At 47.1% G+C, this 21,535-nt stretch overlaps 1 protein-coding gene across 3 annotated transcripts in view; it reads left to right on the plus strand.

Moving 5' to 3' along the window:
- RCL1 (RNA terminal phosphate cyclase like 1) overlaps window positions 1-21,535 on the plus strand; it is a 64,036-nt gene that overhangs the window by 31,851 nt on the left and 10,650 nt on the right. For 2 of the 3 annotated variants that reach the window (XM_046022886.1, XM_046022889.1), the window contains exons 5-8: window positions 12-136; window positions 13,385-13,510; window positions 18,280-18,436; window positions 21,027-21,130. In XM_046022886.1, the coding sequence (XP_045878842.1) occupies window positions 12-136; window positions 13,385-13,510; window positions 18,280-18,436; window positions 21,027-21,130 (512 nt within the window). Of the gene's footprint in view, window positions 1-11; window positions 137-12,264; window positions 12,406-12,889; window positions 12,917-13,384; window positions 13,511-18,279; window positions 18,437-21,026; window positions 21,131-21,535 lie in introns of those variants that run through there. The other variant, XM_046022888.1, reaches the window with a different exon arrangement.

Below are 21,535 nucleotides of genomic sequence, written 5' to 3' on the forward strand. Positions count from 1 at the left end.
CGCCTGCGCAGGTGGTGCGACGGGGCATGCCTCCTGGAGGAGGAGGGGAAGTGCTCTTCTCCTGTCCTGTCAGGAAGGTCCTGAAGCCGGTCCAGCTCACAGACCCGGGGAAGATCAAGCGGATCAGAGGGATTGCGTATCCTTTGCGTTTGATTTAGATTTCTTACCTTTTACTCGCCCCATGAAGATAAGAATGACTCATACCAATTTACTTCTTTCCAGTCATTTACTTTGTAGACATCAGTCTTGGGGAAGTCTTAGAACGGTGAAATTGTAATTGTTGCCTGAGATACGATGTTTTATTTTCTGTCTCACCATGACTAGACTAACCCCTTCCTTGTTTTTGTTTTGTTTTATTTTGTTTTGTTTTGTCTTTTTGGTGAATGCTGAAGCAGACAGCTCCATGGTGTGGGCTGCTCTCCTGAGGGCTTTGGTTTAGGGACCACCAATGCATCACAGTCCCTCCCTGAGAAGAGCTCATTGTCTGATGAGAGAAGCATGTGCAAACGTGTAAGATGGTGTAGATGGACGCATAGGGGGCTGGGGAGCTGAGATGGGGCTGGCACATTTTGTCTGGAAGATGTAGAAGAGCAGGAATGGTATCTACTCATCACGTGGTTACTCTGCATGCACTGTGATAGTAAAACTATATACGTATTTCCTTTCCAAAAAACCACTTTATTGATAAACGATTTACGTGCAGAAAGCTGTACATATTCAGTGTGTACAGCTTGATGAGTTTGCAGATGAGTATCTACCTGTGAAACCAACAGCGTAGTAGTACCATAAACATACCTCTTACACACTAAAGTTTCTTTCTGCCCTCTATGTTTTATCTTTACACTTTTAATTTTTTGTGATAATACTTGACCTAGATGTACTCTCTTAGCAAATTTAAAAAGAATTTCTTGAGGTGCCTCAGTGGCTCAGTCATTTGGGTATCTGACTCTCTCTCTTTCTCTCTCTTTTTTTTTAAGATTTTCTTTTTTTAAAAAATTTTACTGATTTGAGAGAGAGAGCACAAGCAGGGGGCTAGGCAGAGGGAGAAGCAGACTGCCCACTGACGCAGGAGCTGATGAGAGGTTTGACCTCAGGACCCGGAGATCATGTCCCGAGCTGAAGGCAGACACTTAACCATCTGAACCACCCAGGAGCCCCAAGCATCTGACTCTTGATTTTTTGCTCAAGTCCTGATCTCAGGGTCCTGCATTTAAGCCCTGCTTGGGGCTCAGTACTTCCTGCTTGGCGCAGAGTCTGCCTGGGATCCTCTCTCTCCTGACCCTCTCCCTGCTCGCTCACATGCTCTCTCTCTCTCTCTCTCTCTCAATAAATAAATAAGATCGTGGGGTACCTGAGTGCTCAGTGGGTTAATAAGCCTCTGACTTCAGCTCAGATCATGATCTCAGGGTTCTGGGATCGAGCCCCGCATCGGCTCTCTGCTCAGCAAGGAGCCTGCTTCCCTCCCCTTCCCCGCTCCTGCTTCTCTGCCTACTTGTGATCTCGTCTGTCAAATCAATCAATCAATCAATAAAATCTTTTTAAAAAAATCTTTAAACCCCAGTATAATTATCTTAGCGAATTTTTAAGTATATAACACAGGCATTATGGTACACAGTAGATCTATGGGACTTGGTCATCTTGCATAAGTGAAACTTTGTACCCTTTGACTGATGTCTTCCCGTTTCCCTCTCCCTCCCTCCAGCCCCCGGCAACCCACCATTCTACTCTCTGCTTCTGTGAGTGTGACTATTTTAGATTGCTTATGTAAATGGAATCATGCATATTTGTTCTTCTGTGTCTGGCTTATTTCACTTAGCACATTGTTTTCCTTATTCACCCATGTCACAGATGACAGCATTCACTTTGTTTTTAAGGGTAAATGATATTCCACTGTATGTGAATATTACATTTTCTTTATCTATTCATCTTTCATTGGACATTTAGCTTGCTGTCATGTCTTGGCTCTAGTGAATAAAGCTAAAATGAATGTGGGAGTGTTTCAGTTTCTGTGACTGTGTACCCAGAAGTGAGACCGTGGGATCACATGGTAGCTCTCCTTTTAATTTCTTGAGGAACTTCCCTGCTGTTTTCTATAGTGGCTGTACCAGTTTGCATTCCTATCATCAGTGTATAAGGATTCCCTTTTCTTCACAGTGTCAGCAATACTTGTTATCTTTTTTTTTTTTTTGATTGCCACTACTCTAAGAGGCATGAGGTTATAGTTCATTATGGTTTTGATTTGTATTTCTCTGATGATGAGTGATGTTGAGTACTTTCCCATGTGAATGTTTGAACATCTCTGGGTCTTCCGTGGAGAAATAATTTATCCAGGTCTTTGCCCCTTTTTTAATTGGGTGGTTTTATTTTATTTTATTTTATTTTTATTTATTTTAATTTTTATTTTTCTAAGATTTTATTTATTCATTTCACAGAGAGAGAGAGAGATCACAAGGCAGCAGAAAGGCAGGCAGAGAGAGAGGGAGAAGCAGGCTTCCCGCTGAGCAGAGAGCCCAACTCGGGGCTCGATCCCAGGAGCCTGAGATCATGACCCAAGCTGAAAGCAGAGGCTTAACCCATTGAGCCACCCAGGTGTCCCAATTTTATTTTATTTTATTTTATTTATTTTATTTTTATTTATTTTATTTATTTATCTCTCTTGAGAGAGAGAGATAGAGAGCATGAGAGGGGAGAGGGTCAGAGGGAGAAGCAGACTCTCTGCTGAGCAGGGAGCCCTATGTGGGACTCGATCCTGGGACTCCAGGATCATGACCTGAGCTGAAGGCAGTCGCCCAACCAGCTGAGCCACCCAGCCACCCCCCAATTCTATTTTTAAGATTTAATTTTTAAGTAATCACTACACCCAGTGTGGGGCTTGAACTCCCAACCCTGAGATCAAGAGTCGTACATTCCACCCGCTGAGCCAGCCAGGTGCCCCTGGGTTATTCTGTTTTTATTTTCTTTTTGCTTTTGAGTTGCAAGAGTTTCTTATGTATTTTTTTCTAATGTACTTTTGATACTAATCAGAGGTATAAATTACAGACGTTTTCTCTCATTCTCTGGGTTGCCTTTTCACTTTGTTGTTTCTTTTGCCCTTGTTTGGTATTCCATCCAAGAAAGCATTGCTGGTGCTATAAAGCTTTTCCTTTGTGTTTTCTTCTTGGAGTTTTACAGGTTTAGGTCTTAAGTTTATCTTTAATCCATTTTGAGGTGACTTTTCTGTGTGGTGTTTGTCTGTTGAACACATATGTGCAAATATATTTCTAGGCTCTCTGTTCCATTGCTTTGCTTGTTTTTATGTCGGTGCCATGCTCTTTTGATTATTGTAGCTTAGTAATATATTTTGAAATCAGGAACTCTGATGCTTCCAGCTTTGTTCTTTTTGCTCGTAATTGCTTTAGCTACCTAGAGTCCTTTGTAGTTCCATGTAAGTTTTAGGATTGTTTTTTCTGTATGTTGTTTTCTGTATCTATTATTCTATAAAAAATTTAGAATTTTGATAAGAATTACATTGAATCTGTAGGTCATCTGGGATAGTATGGACATTTCAAGAATATTAATTCTCTCAGTCCATGAACATGGGCTGTCTTTCCATTTATGTGTGATTTTTAAAATGTCTTTTGTAAGTGTTTTATACTTTTTTTTTTTAAAAGACCTTACCTATTCATTTGACAGAGAGAGACCACAAGTAGGCAGAGAAGCAGGCAGAGAGAGAGGGGGAAGCAGGCTCCCCACCGAGCAGAAAGTCCGATGTGGGACTTGATCCCAGGACCCTGGGACCCGGGACCATGACCCGAGCCGAAGGCAGAGGCCCCATCCCACTGAGCCACCCAGGCGCCCCAAGTGTTTTATACTTTTTAGTATATAAGTCTTTCACCTTCTTGGTTAAGTTTATTCCTAAGTATTTAAGTTTTTTGAGATGCTCTTGTAAATGGGATTATTTCCTTGATTCTTATTCAGATAGTTTATTGTCAGTGTACAGAAGTGCAAGCTGATTTTGTAGTCTGCAACTTTTAAAAATTCATTTATGCCAGTAGTTTTTTTGGGGGTGGGTGGGTGTTATCTTTGGGGTTTCTATCTATAAGATCATGTCATCTGCAGGTAGATGATTTTACTCCTTCCTTTCCAGTTTGGATTCCTTTCATTTCTTTTTCTTGGTTCATTGCTCTGGCTAGGATTTATGGCACCAGGTAATAGTACTGTACATGTATATACAGTACCATGACTAGCAGTGGCAAGAGTGGTCATCCGTGCTTTGTTCCAAATTGTGGAGGAAAAGCTTTGAGTTTTCCACCATTGAAGATGTTAGCTGTGGGCTTTTCATGTATAGTCCTTATTGTGTTGAGGGAAGTTTCTTCTATAATTAATTTATTGAGATTTTTGATTATGAAAGTGTTGAATTTTGTCAGATGCTCTTTCTGATCTCTTGAGACAGTCATGTGATTTATGGCCTTCGTTAATATGTCAATATGGTATAGCATGTTAATTGATTTGCATATAACCATCCTTGCATCCCAGGGATAAATCCCTTGGTTATGTCATATGATCCTTTTAATGTATCATTGAATTTAGTTTGCTAAAATTTGTTGATAATTTTTGCATCCATGTTCATCAGGGTTATTGGCCTATAGTTTTCTTTTCTTGCAGTATCTTTCAGATCTGGCTTTGGTATCAGGGTGATGTTGGCTTCATAAAGTGATTTTGAAAGTGTTCCCTCTTCAGTGTTTGTGGAAGTTTGAGGATTGGTAGTAATCATTCTTTACATGTTTGGTAGAATTCACCAGTGAATTGATTAATCTGGTAAAGCCATCTGGTCTTGGGCTTTTTTTTTTTTCGTGAGGTTTTTTGGTTACTGATTCAGTTTCCTTATTTCTTACTGTTCTGTTCAAGCTCTAGTCCTGATGCAGACTTGGTAGAATTTATCCATTTCTTCTAGGTTGTCCACTTTGTTGGCGTGTAATTGTTCATAATTTTTTAAAAAATTTCTCTGGCTTTAGTTGTAATGTCTCCTCTTTCATTTCAGATTTTATTTCAGTCTTCTCTCTTTTTTCTTTGTCTAGCTAAGGGTTTGTCAAATTTTTTTTATCTTTTCAAAAAACTGACTTAGTTTTGTTGATTTTTTTTTCCTGTTGGTTTTCACTTCACTGTTTCATTTATGTTTACTCTATTATTTCTTTCCTTCTGCTAACTTTGAATTTTAGTTTATTCTTTTTCTGGTTCCGTGAAGTGTAAAGCTAGGCTGTTTATTTGAGATCTTTTCTGCTTCTGTAGAAAGAATGTAGGTGCTTATCACTATAAAATTCCTTCTTAGTACTTCTTTTGCTTTGTCCCATAAGTTTTGGTGTGTTGTGTTTTCATTTTTGTTGTCTCCAGGTATTTTCCATTTCCCTTTTGATTTCTTCTTTGGCCCCATGTTTTTTTTGTTTTTTTGTTTTTTTTTTAAAGATTTTATTTATTTATTTGGCAGAGGGAGATCACAAGTTGGCAGAGAGGCAGGCAGAGAGAGAGAGAGAGAGAGAGAGAGGGAAGCAGGCTCCCTGCTGAGCAGAGAGCCCGATGCGGAACTCAATCCCAGGACCCTGAGATCATGATCTGAGCCGAAGGCAGCGGCTTAACCCACTGAGCCACCCAGGTGCCCTGGCCCCATGTTTTTTTAAGAATATATTCATTTTCATCTGATTGTGAATTTTCCCATTTTCTTGCTGTTATTGATACCTAGTTTCATTCCATTGTGGTTGGAAAGGGTACCTGAGGTGATTTTAGTCTTCTTAAACTTGTTACGACCTGTTTTGTGACCTACTGTGTGATCCCAGAGAATGTTCGTGTGCACATGAGAAGAATGTGTACCCTGCTACTGTTGGGTGGAGGGTCCTGTGGAAGTCTGTTAGTTCCTCGGGGTTTATGATGTTGTTCAAGTCACCTGTTGCCTTACTGATTTTCTTTCTGGGTGTTCTATCCATTATTGAAAGTGGGGCAAGGGGGCACCTGGGTGGCTCAGTTGGTTGAGTGACTGCCTTCGGCCCAGATCATGATCCTGGAGTCCCAGGATTGAGTCCTACGGGAGTGGGGGGTGGGGGGTGGGGGCGCTCTGCTCAGCAGGGAGTCTGCTTCTCCCTCTGATCCTCCCCCCTCCATGCTGTCTCTCTCAAATAAATAAATAAAATCTTGAATCAAAAAAAAAAAAGGGGTGCCTGGGTGGCTCAGTGGGTTAAGCCTCTGCCTTCAGCTCAGGTCCTGATCTCAGGGTCCTGGGATCAAGCCCCGTATCAGGCTCTCTGCTCTGCAGGGAGCCTTCTTCCCCCTCTGCCTGCCTCTCTGCCTACTTGTGATGTCTCTCTCTCTCTCTCTCTCTGTCAAATTAAAAAAAAAAAAACAAAAAACCACAACAGTGGGGAAGGAAGTCTCCTATTACTGTTGTGTGGTTGTCTCTCTATTCAGATCTGCTGTTGTTTGCTTTATATACTGAGGTGATCTGGTCTTGAGTGCGTTATGTTTATAGTTGTCATGTCTTTCCGTTGAATTGACCCTTTTATCGTTGTATAATTAACTTCTTTATCTCCTTTGACTGTAAAGACCTTTTGGACTTTGTTTTGTGTAATGGACTTATAGGCAGTCCTACTCTCTTTTGGTTTCCATTTGCATGGAACCACTCACTTTCAGCTTATATATGTCCTTATATCTAAAGTGAGTCTTTTATAGACAGCATATAGTTGGATCTTGTTTTACCCATTCAGCCACTTTTGTTTCTTTTGACTGTGGAGTTTAATCCATTTACATTTTATATACTTTATTTTTAAACCTCCAAGTGACTGAGTTTACCTGCATTCCATTTTGCAGGTGGGAAAACCGAGGCTTCACAAGCTGAAGGAATTTGCATCCACATCACACTGTTCATAATGGCAGGACTGGGATTTGAGCTCTGTCTGACTGCAGCCCAGTTTTTGAACCTCTGCTTTTTCTCGGAGGAGGGGAGGGCATTTGGATTGAGCCTTGAGGAGCAGAGGCCTGTGAAGTGGAGCACAGAAGGGTGCTTCAGGCAGGGGTGTGGGCGGTGCAGACAGACGCAGGGGTGCACACTGGTTCTGGGAGTGGCAGGCCGTGGTGTGGCCTGAGTGCAGGTCTGTCAGTGGTGTTCCGCGGTGGAAGATGGGATGTGACAGATACGGCAGGAGCCAGCGACCGAAGGCCATGCTGACCAGTTGGCTTTCATTCCAAAGTCTGTAATTTTCTAGAGAGAAAATTTCCATGTGAAGAGGTTAACTTCAGTGGGGCTGACAGAACTTTTGGCTCCCTTTGGCTCATTGTAGAAACTTTGGAAGGTACAAATTAAAAAAAAAAAAAAAATTACCACCTAATGGTGACCACTTAGAGTCAAAGATACCAGGGGGTCGTTTTGCCTTGAAGAGGATGGTGAGGGTCGCGGCTGGAGCACAGGTGAGGGCTGCCAGTTTACAGAGATCGTAGGGGCAGCCTGCGTGGAAAGCCGTCCCCACCTGGCTCTGTGACAGAGGGATAGGGAGCCCCCAAGGATGAGGTGTCCCCTGGCACCTGGATAGAGATGTAGCTTCTGATAGTAGCTGCATGTTTGGGCAGTGTAAGGCGGGATGGGGACATTGGTGATAAGTTCCATTTTATTCCTGTTGGGTTTGAGGGCCCTTCACAGTGGTTACAGGGAAGCAGGTCTAGAAAGGAAATTAGAAATGTACCTCTGTAACTTTGGGGCGAGGTGAGAGCCAGAAGTGGGTGATTTCGAGTCGGCGACCGAACAGAATGCGGAGAGAGGCAGGTGGATCCCTGAGACGCTGCTAAGACTTGAAAGCAAAGTGCTCCCAGGAAGAGGGACCGGGAGAGTCAGGTCGCTGAGAGGAGAGTAAAGAAAACTTGCCTACTTAGAAGCCCTGGCAGCCCCAGTGAGTAGCCAGAGGAGCGCCGAGGAGTCAGGACGGAGGATGCTTTGGACAGCACGTGGCTGGGAGGAGCTCCTTTCCGAGAGGAGGAATCAGCCCTGACGTCCATTTCCGGGGAAGTGGTGCACGCTCGGGGCTGCTGTGTCATGAATCTTGACAGGAAAGAGAAACAGGAAAGATGAGATGGGAACTCGCCATAGGGAGAGAGTTGAGAAGATCCTCTGCCTTCTTAAAAAGAAGGTTGGTTGTGCTCTGAGTACCTCTGTTGGCTGGGCAGAGTAGACCTCTGGGAGAGGGGGACACAGAGGAAGCAGGGTGACACAACGTGCTGGGCTCAGGTGTGGGTCCCGACTCTGGCCTGGCTGCTTGTGGACAGCAGGATTCCGGCCCCACGCTTTGCTCGGCTCCCCTTCTCACCCGGCATGTTATATCCACTGTGTGGGGCTGCAGTGAAGCCTGAATGAGGCAGTAGACGTATAGAGTGAGACACCTGGCTGCTGTGTGAGGAAGCATTTGCTGAGTCGTAGCGACTCGTATTTTTATTATTATTTGAGAGGGTGTGAGTTGAAGATGGCTCTAGGTTGAGTTGCCTGGAGGTGATCGGAAGGGGGTTGGGAGCAGTTTTCATTTTCCGAGGGTTAGGATGGGATCGCGGATAAGGGCATTAGCGGAGGTATGATCATCAGTGCGGCAGGTATAACGGTGTGCTGTCACAGTGGGGCACAGTCACTGAAAGGAAAACCAAGGCTGTGGGACAACAGTAAGGGCTTAGCTGAAGATGAGATTTTCTCATGGTGTTGGCTGCGTGACTGTGTGGCCGCATCTGGCAGCAGTTGGCATCCCAGAGGGAGGGGAAGAGAAGGCCAGAGGGCCGGTTTCGTCCAGCGCTGGGTGTGGATGGCGGAGTGAGTGACTGGGGCAGAAGGATGGGGCAGAGGGGCGGGTGGTCAGGGGATTGGAACGCTTACCAGATCTCAAGGCTGAATGTAAACAGCTTTAAAGATCGAGTGGCAGTAAGTATGTGTGCTGGGTGGACAAACAAGAACTTGTGTCTGGGGAATTGTGTTTTGGGGTTTCAGGTAGTAAAAGTAGGAACATTCTAGGTGCCAGTCTGGATGAGGGCAGGAGAAGCAGGCCAGGGGTTGGCTGACGGCTTTCTTGGTGGGGGTAGGTCAGGGTGTGTGCATCTCAGGGGTGGGATAGGTGCTTAAAAGTCAAGTTTTGTGTTTCTCAGGAGGTTTTGGGGGTGGTCCTACTTGGAGGAGAAGTATGGAGTGGCCTTGATTAGCTTGAATAGTACGTGGTGAGGGGAATAGGGTGGTCAGCACAGCCACCCGCACAGAAAGCCATTGTTGACAGAAAAGGGTGCTGCCGGAAGTTTGCAGAAATCCTCAAGATAAGAGCGTTTAACAGAGCTTCCCTGGGCGGTGGCCTGTTCTCTCTGCTCCGCTGTCCAGGGGCACGTCTCAGGGCCACGGCCAGTAAACATGAGAGAGTGGGCGGCTGGGAGACCCGAGACTGATGTATGTAGTTAAACGGACTGTCTAAAGTGATGTCCTCCATAGAGAAATGGAAATGCTGAGAATGCTGTACTCGACGGCTTTGCACATGAAATCCGACGCACGCTCTGACAGTTCCAGTTTGTTTTTACTCATTTGAGATTTGTCTCCTTAAATGCTCTATCGTGACGGCGAACTCTGCTTGGATTCCATTCTCTGTAGTATGGAAATGTGATTTCCAGAGTGTGCTGTTTTTTTTGACACAGTCTTGTGGTAATTCCCTGGGTTCCACAGACATTGTCCTGCTGGGGTCCCACGGTACTCGTAGTACTGGGTGTGTAAACGGCTCATGGGTCAGCTCATGAGGACGCTGAGAAACGGGGAAGCCTTGGGGGTAGTACAGGGGAGAACATGAAAACTGGAAGAGCCCCGAGCCCTGGAGTGTAACTTTGTTCCTCCCTGGCTTCTCCCTCTGGTGTTCTTCGAGCCTTCGCTGTAGAGACTGGGTGCCAGGAAGACACTGGAGAGCCCCTTGCTGGGGGCTGGGGCTCGGACATCTGAATCTTCCCGACACATCAGACCTGTGGAGTCTTCCTCCCAACTCCCCAGAAAAGTAGATGAAAGTGGCCATGCCCAGATCTTGTCTGCAAATCAGCCATTCCAGCCACTGGTCTCCAGAGCTGCCCCTTCACAAACACCTCAGTGGAATGTGGGTTGGAACTGAGATCACCTTCTTGGCGAGTTTTGGAGCCTGGGAGAAAAAAGAGCCGCCTTTGGAAAAAAAAGCTTTTGTTGGTTTTGTGGGGTTTTTTAAACTTGCAAGTCTGGTTGACTGTTGGTCTGAGCTTAGAGGTTGCATTCCCCATAGGAGGGCTTGGGTGGAAAGAACCCGTCCTGCTCTTGTGGATGGTTGTGGCTTTAACTGAGTTACCCCCCAGAGCGCATCTTTTCCCTCTTGGACTGGCTGTCCAGGGCGGAGGGAGCAGTGTTGGCTCCTGCCGGTGGCAGTGACTGGACAGTGTGGTTACCTCTTATTTAACGCCGCCCACTCTCATTCTCCCCGCCTGAGAAGGGGTGGTGGGGAGAAGGGAGCGTGCGCTTTTCAGTTGGTGGCGCTGTCCCTGAAGCTCATGATCTAGGATGTGTCAATTGAAGAAGCTGGGGTAGGGGCAGAAGAGGAGAGTGAGTTGGGGCGCCTGGGTGGCTCAGTGGATTAAGCCACTGCCTTCGGCTCAGGTCATGATCTCGGGGTCCTGGGATCGAGCCCTGCATCTGGCTCTCTGCTCCGCAGGGAGCCTGCTTCCTCCTCTCTCTGCCTGCCTCTCTGCCTACTTGTGATCTCTCTCTGTCAAATAAATAAATAAAATTAAAAAAAAAAAAAAGAGAGAGTGAGTTGGAATTTGTAGGACAAACTGGTGTCCTTTCTCTGATTGTAGGGCAGGTACTTAGAGGATCAGCCTCTTTTGTCTCTTTACACACACACACACACACACACACACGCACGCACGCACACACGCACGCACGCACGCACACACACACACACACACACACACACACGCTTTTGCTCATTTGCGTGTGCTTTCTCTGACCTGGACCACCAGGGAGGGATGAGAGTAGGAGTTCTATATGGCCTATAGCTGTGAAATTGTCTCTCTTGGATATGAGTTCTTTTCAAAGATTTTATTTATTTATTTGACAGACAGAGATCACAAGTAGGCAGAGAGGCAGGCAGAGAGAGAGGAGGAAGAGAAGCAGGTTCCCCGCTGAGCAGAGAGCCCGATGCAGGGCTCGATCCCAGGACCCTGGGATCATGACCTGAGCCAAAGGCAGAGGCTTTAACCCACTGAGCCACCCAGGCGCCACTGGATATGAGTTCTTAATATGGTATTCATATAAGGGGTTCGGGAGATTCACAGTCCCCTGAAATGGTCTGGAAAATGACGTGTGTGTTTCTTGAGGGAGTGTCCATAGCTTTCATCAGATTCCCAGAGGGATCTCTGATTTCTGAAAGAATAGGAACCTCTGCTTTGGAACTTGAATCTTGGATTAAGCACAAGAAAAGCAGTAGCTGGCATTCACTGGGCTCCTACCCCACAGCAGCACCACTAAGCCCTTTACATGCATAATTTCATTTGAGCCTCTGGACCTCGGGAGGAGAACGTTATGAGTATCCTTCTCTTACTGATGAGGAGGTGGACACACACCAGACCCAGAATGATGCAGTTTGTTGGAGCTGGCCCTTGAGCACAGGTGCTCTGATTCTAGAACTCTTAGCCGTTCCTCAGGAGGACCTCCAGTCCAAGCCAGGCAGTTCCACAGTGACTCTGGCATGTAGCCGCCTTGTCTGTCTCCACTGCCGGCATTCTGGTGTAGGGCTCCACTGGCCCTGAGTTGGTACAGTTACCCTCCTGGTTCCCCACATGTCTGTGGGGGTTGGCGGGAGGAGGTTGTCTCTGTGAAGTCAGACTGTTTAATTTTGTATCTCACTTCTATGACCTGGTTGTTCTCAGTGTAAGCCCTGGAAGTAGGAATCCATGGCCCTGGCCCACAGGGTCACTCTGAGCATAAACTCAGTGGCTAATGTACCTGAAAGAATTTTGGGAGCCGTGGTTGCTGTGGGGTTATGTCGGATTAGTGACATCTGTGCACTCCTCAGGACAGGGGGTGGCATCAGGCTCAGAAGGACAGCACCCACCCGGTCCAAAGGGTGTGAGACCCAGGACTGTTTGTCTAAGCTGCGTGGTCAGAAGTACATTCTGCACAGAGAGGCGGTGATGTAACAGGGCCTTGTGTGTGTATTGAAAAATCCCTCTTTGCTCTTTCCTCATTTCAGGTTTGTCCTTTGAGTCAAGTCAAATATTTATTGAGTATTGCTGAGAATAAAAATAGGGTATGAGAGTCATCAGAGAGTTCTGCTCCGTCTGGAAGCAGAGTCCCTCTTCTTACGGAATGCGTGGTCTTGGTGGGCAAGGACAGCGTGTGTAGATGGAGGGAGACGTACGGTAAGGTCAAGTGGAGACCATGGTCTGGTGCTGGTTGGAGGGTGTTGGGGAGAATGAAGGAAGGATGAAGGAAGGCAGTTCAGGTCGAAGAATTTGGACAGTCTGGGTGAGTGGAGAGGGTGACGGTGCCCGGGCGGGGGTGAACGCTGACCAGACTGACCGTGGGGTCTGGGGGCTTCTGGACTAACGGAACTGCAGATTCTCACGAGCATGTGGGAAAAAACCACCAGCCTTTTCATATGAGTTGTTTATATCATCCTCCTTTTCTTTCTGAGGGTAACTGCCCTGGTGTAAAAGTGCTAATTATCAGTATTTTGATTATAAGGGAGCAGTTGTCAGGAGTCTGTATTATCTGCAGATGGAGTAATTGACATTTAAATAATTGAAAATAAGCTTTGTGAGTTGCAGCAAACCTATTTAGATCTTTATAAAACAGCTACTGTACTCTCTTTCACTAATGTTTTTCTTCTTTTCCTGTCAACAGACTAGGGGTGCATTGGGATTGGCCCAGGTGAGCCCCAGTGTGATGTCTGTTCCGGCCTTAGGTTTGCAAGGGAAAGACCCATTGTTTCCAGCAGTGAGGAGGGTAGGAGAACTTCAAAGGGAGCCTGGCTCATGCCGGACAGGCAGGCGGATGTCTCCTCTTGTTCTCAAATTGAGTTGAAGCATTTCTAGGAGAGGGGAGGGTCCTTGATTGGGTAAGAACTCTAGAGCAGGGTTTGGAACTCTTATTTTATACTTTACAACTCTCTATCTCTGTGTGTTTTCCATCGTGATTGTTTATAACAATAACACAAAAAAACTGTATCATAATACAATAATAAAAATAATGACCTGAAAATCAAGTTAAGGCATTACAAAGTTAAAGCAATTAAACACAGTTGGAAAATAGAATGGCGTTAGAATGGCATTTTATTACACCGGAAAGGACTTTGCTCTGGCGTCCCAGCAGAACAGCCCCCTTAACTGTGGACTACAGGTACTCCGTGCGCGTGTCACCGCAGATGGCCAACCGGGTCGTGGATTCCGCAAGGAGCATTCTCAACAAGTTTATCCCCGATGTCTATATTTACACAGACCACATGAAAGGAGTCAACTCTGGGAAGTAAGTGTCTGTGCATTTCTAGAGCTTATTTCTGCAGCTGACCAAGCCTTTTCACACTCCTGAATGCAGTGAAAGCCGCCAGCTCTGTGTCTGCAGCCAGAGGAAGAGTGATTTCAGAGTTAATTTCATCCCGACTTACTACCGTAGTTACCAGTGGGCATCTTTTGAGCACCTCTCCTGTGGAAAGCATCACAGTGCCCGGTGTTGGAGATGAGGGGTCCAGACCCTGGCCTGGGGGCGTTCAAACCCAGCTATTAGTAAAAGTGCTTCCAGCTTCATTTATTTATTTAATTTTTTGAAAAAGATTTTATTTATTTATTTGACAGACAGAGATCACAAGTAGGCAGAGAGGCAGGCAGAGAGAGAGGAGGAAGCAGGCTCCCTGCTGAGCAGAGAGCCCGATGCGGGACTCCTTCCCGGGACCCTGGGATCACGACCCAAGCCGAAGGCAGAGGCTTTAACCCACTGAGCCACCCAGGCGCCTGGTGCTTCCAGCTTTAAATGCCATCTGTTTTCACAAAAAATTAAAGCAAACATGTTCTTCCACCCTGAGTAAGTAACAGTTTAGGGGAAAATACCCTTTCTTGGTCTGGGCCAGCCGGCTTCTCTCTCCATCAAGGGGAACAACACCTCTAGAGCCAAAGAAAGTTGTTATTGCACATTTGACTTGGGATTAGCTAAAGCCTTTGTGGAAAACCTCACTTTAGAAAATAAAAGGTTGGGGCGCCTGGGTGGCTCAGTGGGTTAAAGCCTCTACCTTCAGCTCAGGTCATGATCCCAGGGTTCTGGGATAGAGCCCCGCCTCGGGCTCTCTGCTCAGCAGGGAGCCTGTTTCCTCCTCTCTCTCTGCCTGTCTCTCTGCCTACTTGTGATCTCTCTCTGTCAAATAAAATATTAAAAATAAAATAAAGTAAAAGGTTAATGATGCTCTGTGTAATGAAGATACTTGCTTTAGGCTTTGCTTATATATTTAGCAACCAGTAAGTCAGTGGGTTAAGCCGCTGCCTTCGGCTCAGGTCGTGATCTCGGGGTCCTGGGATCGAGTCCCGCATCGGGCTCTCTGCTCAGCAGGGAGCCTGCTTCCCTCTCTCTCTCTGCCTGCCTCTCTGCCTACTTGTGATCTGTGTCTGTCAAATAAATAAATAAAATCTTTAAAAAAAAAAAAAAAAAAAAAAACGAATTTTTTATTATGAAGATGTTAAATACACAGAAGAGTTGAAAGGCTAGCACAGTGAACACTGTGTGTTCCTACTACTTGTAGTCAACAGTGACTATTTTGCCACATTTACTTGTGTGTGGGTTTTCTATGTTTTCGCTGTTGCTGAATCATTTCGGTGCAGATGACAGTATCGTCGCACTTACAGTCTGGAGCTTGCAGGTCGCGTCTCCTAAAAATGAGAACATTAGAGATCGGCTGGTGCGGGTTCAGAAATCAGTTTTTTGCTAGGTGGTAGCACAGCGCATCCTTTCTCTGAGCCCTTCTGTCTGCGCTTTCCTTCGACTTCAGCCGGAGGAGGAGAGAGGCACAGGAGGGCCGAGCGTGTTACAGCATTTCTGACCTTGATGAGGTCCATAGGGACACATGAAGATGATTTCAGCAGCGTGGTGGTGGCTCATAGTTCAGAGCAGTAGGGGTGTCAGAGGGCACGGTTGGGAAAGGATGTGTGTGCCGAGCTGGCCCTCTCTCTGGGTCTGGAAAGGTCGATGATGGTCCCCAAACTTTGGTGCACTGCTCAGATCTCGCCAGCGCTTTCCTTGCTCACGTGGTGGGAGCCGTAATGCTGGCATTGTTAGGTGACCGCGTGCACACAGAGGCTGGTATACAGCAGGGACTGCCGAGATGCTAATGCTGCTCCTCACGCCTCCCTTTCTCTCCCCTCTCGGTCCTCCTCTGGGGAGAGGTGATTCCAGAGCCGTGGTGGGTCTAGGCAGTCGCAGCAGCAACTGAGTGGCCTGGTCTCCATCAGGCCTTCTCTGTCTCGCCTCTGGCTCTGTGGGGGTGTCCAGGCATGAAGCAGAGCTGGCCTGAAGGCCATGCTGCCCCCTCTGTGGTGCAGCTTTTCACAAGGCCATCGAGTCCGCTGACCCCGATGCGTAGTGCACCCCCGTCCTTGCTGGGGTGAGTAGTAAGCTGATACGTGGATCAGGACATGGGCGTGATGGAGAGTTGTGGTCATCAGCTCCAAGCCCCACTTAAAAAAATGGCACGTGAAGGCAATGTGTGATCATAGGCTTGTGTTTCGTAAGTTGCAAGTTACAGAGGACAAATGGTGCTCGCTCTTCTCTGTTAGGAAATGATGAAGTCACAGTGGGCATTTTCCTCTTCTCACTCAGTGGGGGATCCATGTAATGAGGTGTCTTTATTCTTAGACCGAGAATGTGTGCTGTGGCCACAGCCTAGAACGTTGGGGAGCAGCAGCTCTGGGTGGTCTGTGTGCACTCTGACTCATACACACAGCCGCCTGTTGTCCCATTTTGATTCTCACAGTCAAAACTTCCCAAAAAATTTAGTCCTTTATCAATTGGGAAGTTTTTGTTTTTGTTTTTAAAGATTTTATTTGTCTTTTTGACAAACAGAGTGAGAGAGGGAACACAAGCAGGGGGACGGACAGAGGGAGAGGACGAAGGAGACTCCCCGCTGAGCAGGGAGCCCGACGAGGGGCTCAATCCCAGGACCCTGGGATCATGACCTGAGCCAAAGGCAGATGCTTAACGACTGAGACACCCAGGCGCCCACCGATTGGGAAGTTTTAGGGGCTGTCACATGCAAACTACTAAGGCAGATCTTCAGTGAGGTCACCCGGTGACCCGCTGCTTTGTCATCATAACTTGAAACAGGCCGGATAACACCCACACCCCAGGCTGGAGGGAGAAAATTGGCATAACGCACACAGGGCTTCGCATGGTCTTGCGCTGTGTGTTCTCGTATTCTTCGGTTTTTTCCTAAAACAAATACGATGTTAAATGGAAGAGTCTTGATTACACACAGAATTTATTGTAATAACAGCTACACACACCTCAAAAACTTCACATGGATGGAAAACTTCGGAAGTCCTTGGGAACTGTAAGTGAGCAGGTGAGAGCAGTGATGGCCGCCTGTCTCCTGGTCCGGCCGCCCTTTGTCTTCCGTTCTCCGTGTTTGCGTGGCGCCACCTGGACCGCTGAGCTGGACGCCCTCCTTCCTCCTGGTCAGCTCACTCGAAGGCAACTGGAGATTGTCCTCTGGTGTGATGGCCGGGCGGCAGGGCGTTAGGTGGGAAAGCATGACTCGGAGCGCCCCAGAAACTTTGTTCTCACTCACCCCCTTCCCTTGGCGGTGCCTGTAACCCTTGGCTGCATAAACAACTTTTTTTTTTAAGAAATTAAGGACTGACTAATGTAGCTCATACAGTACATTTTGAAACATTATTGAATTTGTACATAGTTTTTCTCAAACAGGTGTTTTAGCTAGTTTTGTCCTAGACACATGGTGCTTTAGGAACATGGATGTTGAATTGCGTTAAAGGGGGCACATGTCTGTAGTGATCACATACGGAGTTTACTGCTGGGAAGTACATGTTTTTTTAAAACACCCTGGGCAAAGTAGATGTCTGAGATGTCAAACCTGGAAATTTTATGGAGAGGAGATTTTTATTGTTGTGAACTGATTTTATTTTGTGCCGGTCTGGTTGTCACTAAGCTCTGTGAGAGCAGGAACTCCCGTGTTAACTGTGGTGCTCCAGGTCCTGGCCATGGAAACTTTGTCTCCCAAGTGTTTGTTGGATGCATGAGTGAATGAGTCGTCTGTGACTGTGGACAAGAAGGGTGTTAGCTTCTGGCTGGTTGGTGGTAGGAATACGACGGGAGAGAACATGGTGCCAGCTCACTGGTTAGAGGAATGAATTCTGAGTGAAGGATGTTCTTCAGACGAAGGTATGTAGGCCCTTTCTGGCTCGTGTGGTACCTTTCATGCCAGGGGAACAGCCTGGTGTTTCGGAAGAAGAGCTGTGATCGGTGGCCTCCAGCCGCTCATGCCTTCTGGACTGGTTGCTGGCTGAGTACCGCAGTGGGGTCTGGAGGACTGTATTTGAAATGCATCGCGGTCACTTTCTAGCTGTGTGGGCTTGTGCTCGTTGCTTAATGTCTCATTCGTAAAATGAGGGTGGTAATATTTACTCTGCAGAGTTGTGGTGTCGAAGCCCCTCGCTCAGAAACTGGCGATAAGTAGGTGCTCAATATCCGGTAACCCTTGTTAATGTTACTTTATATGTTGATCATTCCAAGCTCGCACAGTAGGACCTTTCACAGCGTAGGAGTTGGGGGGAGGAAGGTAGGGCCGCGGGGAAAAGCCGTGCAGACTTGCTCAGTCTTTGGTTCTGCCCTGTATGCTCTCACTCAGTCATTTCTGTTTTGTAGTATAAGCTAGTAGGAACTCTAGGAAGGTTTGGTGTGGCCAAACAGAATGCCATCAAAAAGGTATTTGTGGGGCGCCTGGGTGGCTCAGTGGTTTAAGCCTCTGCCTTCAGCTCGGGTCATGATCTCGGGGTCCTGGGATCAAGTCCCGCATCGGGCTCTCTGCTCGGCAGGGAGCCTGCTTCCTCCTCTCTCTCTCTGCCTGCCTCTCTGCCTACTTGTAATCTCTGTCTGTCAAATAAATAAATAAAATCTTAAAGAAAAAAAAAAAAGGTATTTGTCTTCTCTTCCTTTTGCTGGTGAATGCGAACACCCTCCCCCACCCCCCACCCCCTGCTGTACGAACCCTGCTCATGTGTGTGCCTTTGAATCCCCAGGTCTCCAGGCTTTGGGTTGTCACTGGTTGCTGAGACCACCAATGGCACCTTCCTCAGTGCTGAACTGGCCTCCAACCCCCAGGGCCAGGGCACAGCGGTGCTTCCGGAAGACCTTGGCAGGAACTGTGCCAGGCTGCTGCTCGAAGAGATCTATAGGGTATGTATGTCCTCAGCCTCTGCAGGTCTGGGAGTAAAGCCATCGGTAAGTGGCTCATTGTCTCTCACTTTTATTCCTTAGCAACTTTCTTCCCTTCCAAGGGCTTAAGCTAAGGAGTTAATTTGTTCCTACCCATTTGACGGTTTAGCATTAACTATTTGAATGGATTAGGTAAACTAGTCAGTGAGCAGAGAGATCCAGCCACACTGGTTTGGGAAACAGGGCAGGTAAGTTTAATGGGGAGAGGAGGGAACTAGACAGTCATACAAGAGAGAGAGGGTAAAAAAGTGAAGCCGGTTTGGTGGTGATTGGCCTGTTGAAGAGCACACACTGCCCTGACCAACAGAGGCACCATCTCTCAGCTCTCCAAGTCCCTGCCGTAAGGGAGCGGAGGCTCACTGTTTCCACATTTTCCAAGAGAAGCCGGAAACCTGGATCTGTATGTGACAATTCAGGTAGAAAAGCATATCGCTAGGCTTGGTTTTGGAGCGTGCTCTGGAGCAGCAAACAAAATCAGGGGAAGGCAGTTCTGCATTGGCATATGGTAGGGGCTTGGAAAGATCAGAAAGCGGCAAGAGACAGGACTGTACCACTTGCCATTTTGCTTCTGCAGCTCTGCTGTGGGAAATGGCTCAGACTTGCCTAGACCAGCCTGTTCTTCCAGTTGCCAGGGTCCTCTGTCTTGTCGGTCTGTGCAAGCAGCACACACACACACGCGCACACACACACACACTCTCTCTTACTGTGTCCTAAAAGCAGTTGAGCTGGCCTAAAAGATGCAAGGAAGAAATTGGAAGGGAAGGAAGAATGATGGCTGGAGAAAATAAGAGGAAGCTTCCCGAAAATGCTTCCCGAAAATACTTAAGGTCCATAAGCTTGGGGAGATGAGCGTCATGGATGCAGCTCCAAGGTTTCTGTTATTCTGCACTGTCTTTTGCTTTGGTTCCACATCTGGAAGCTGAAACTTTGCCCTTGGCATGCAGAATCCAGTTTAGGATTTGGGGGGTATTCACTTCTCTGCTGTGTAGACAAGGCCCCACGTTCTCGAACTGAGTACCGGTGAGAACTGTCCTCTGGGTGGTTTGCAACTGGATGGTGTACGGTATTTGTCAGCGGTCTTTTCTGTCTAGCTTAAGAGCCTTTCGTCTCCGCATTTGTGTGTGTGTGTTCTTGGTTACTCGACCGTTCTGTGCCGTGGCAGCGTCTCCACTGCTCCCTCCGTGGCAGCCGGTGCACAGACCCCAGTATATCGTGGCACTAAAATACTGGCCCAGCACATACGAGAAAGCAGTGAGGACGCTAGAAAAGCAGCACAGTGATAAGAAGGAGAGATGGAGGAGAACAGTTTCATTTAGGAGAGGAAGCGAGTTATGTAAGGCAGACTCGGTGTGGTTGGGCCTCCTCTTCTCCGTGGGTCACAGTGTCCTTTTTAGATGGAAGTATATAAGCTGTGACTCTTCTTAAGATTTGCAGAATGAGATCAGTGTTGTCCTGCAGTATCTCCGGAGTTTGGAGGAGCAGTGGGTTTCCGTAAAGGCTGTGGCCGTAGCGCTAAGCCCCTCGTTTTCTGACTCTGTTGTCACAAATGATGTCCGGCAGTGGAGAAGGGGTGTCTGTGCCTGAGCACTGACCTACTCTCCACCTCGCACGCACCCCGAAAGGACTGAGGCATGGCCACAGAAGCAGCAGTGGGGGCTACCCATTCCGTTCACAGTCCGGGAGAGCCGTGCCCAGAAATGGGGTGTCTCACCGTGATGCTTACAAAATACATGGGGACCCAGGGTCATCCTGCTTTCACGGCACACGATGTTTGAATTGTTTTTGATCAAGTTCTCCCTGGAAGGATGATGAGAAATAAGGACACTTGGAAGGGCACAAATGTCAACAGCCGTGATGCATGCATCGGCAGAAGCAAAATGGCAGAAACGGTAGAGAAATTCAGGAATGAAAGAAGAAAGGCAATCAAAGCAGTCATGTTCTGATATGAAGAAAAAGGAAGGGAAGGTGGGGGGCAGTAATGCATAAGCAAACAGTACGAACGGAGGGACTGATCGTGGCAGTTCTCCAGTGTTAAAGCACACAGGGAGAGAGACAAGAAGCTCCTGGAACAGGCCAGCAGTTTCTGAGTGTAGCAGAATGTGTGCACCAGTGAGACCCCTGGAAAGTGATGGTCTGTTCACGCCAGATCAGCTCCAGGACCGGTCACATAAAGAGAGGCAGCATTCATGTAGCCCTCGGTAGCGAACTGTACGTTGCCTAGAACTGATTATGTGTTTCTGCTTGTATGTCCTGCCACTGCTTTCCTTACAAAGACAAGGTTTCATTTTTCACTGGATACAGCTCAGTAAATGCACGGGCTCTGTGATTACCATTGTTTTTTTTAAGCTGTTTCTTTCATGCCCAAACGTTAGTTGGTATAAGGGTAACTCTTAAAAGACTGGCCCCTGTTTTGTTACTACTTGAACCTTGTAGTCTGTGTTTCTGTGGTTCTGATGCTCTGGGCATCTGTGCTTATTTCCTTCCCTCTGTTTTGTTGGATTTTCCATTTTCTGGTTGGTACGATTAATCTTTAAAGTGTTTGTGTTTACAGGGTGGATGTGTGGACTCGACCAATCAGAGCCTAGCTCTGTTGCTCATGACCCTTGGACAGCAGGATGTTTCCAAAGTCCTCCTCGGACCGCTGTCTCCCTACACGTGAGTGGTTCCCCTCAGCCTCCCTGTGCTATTCCGTTTAATATTCCAGGTGTTCAGAACAACCCAGGTGTCGGGCCTCACGCAGCTCATCTCTGTGAACACCTGCTTGTACTGATGGTTAGAGAGCCGGAGGCTGTCACCCTAAACCTGGTGTTTAGCAAGGATTTTGCTTCCATTCTTTCTTGTAGCTTCACCATTCCCATCTGTCATTCTCATGTCATCAGTTACGTGACAAGTAGTGGGCAGTTCTTTTGTGTGCGCTTTAGATTTTGTTTCTATTTTGGAGGTAAACTCCTGGTTCTGTTACAGGTTGGATTTTGTTGTTAGTCTCTTAAATCCCCCTTTTCCTTCGCTGTGACAAAGAGGACTGTCTTTTTGTCCAAGGTGATAGGGTGTGAGCTGGCT

This window comes from Meles meles, chromosome 11, assembly GCF_922984935.1.
Source record: "Meles meles chromosome 11, mMelMel3.1 paternal haplotype, whole genome shotgun sequence".
Lineage (NCBI taxonomy): Eukaryota > Metazoa > Chordata > Mammalia > Carnivora > Mustelidae > Meles > Meles meles.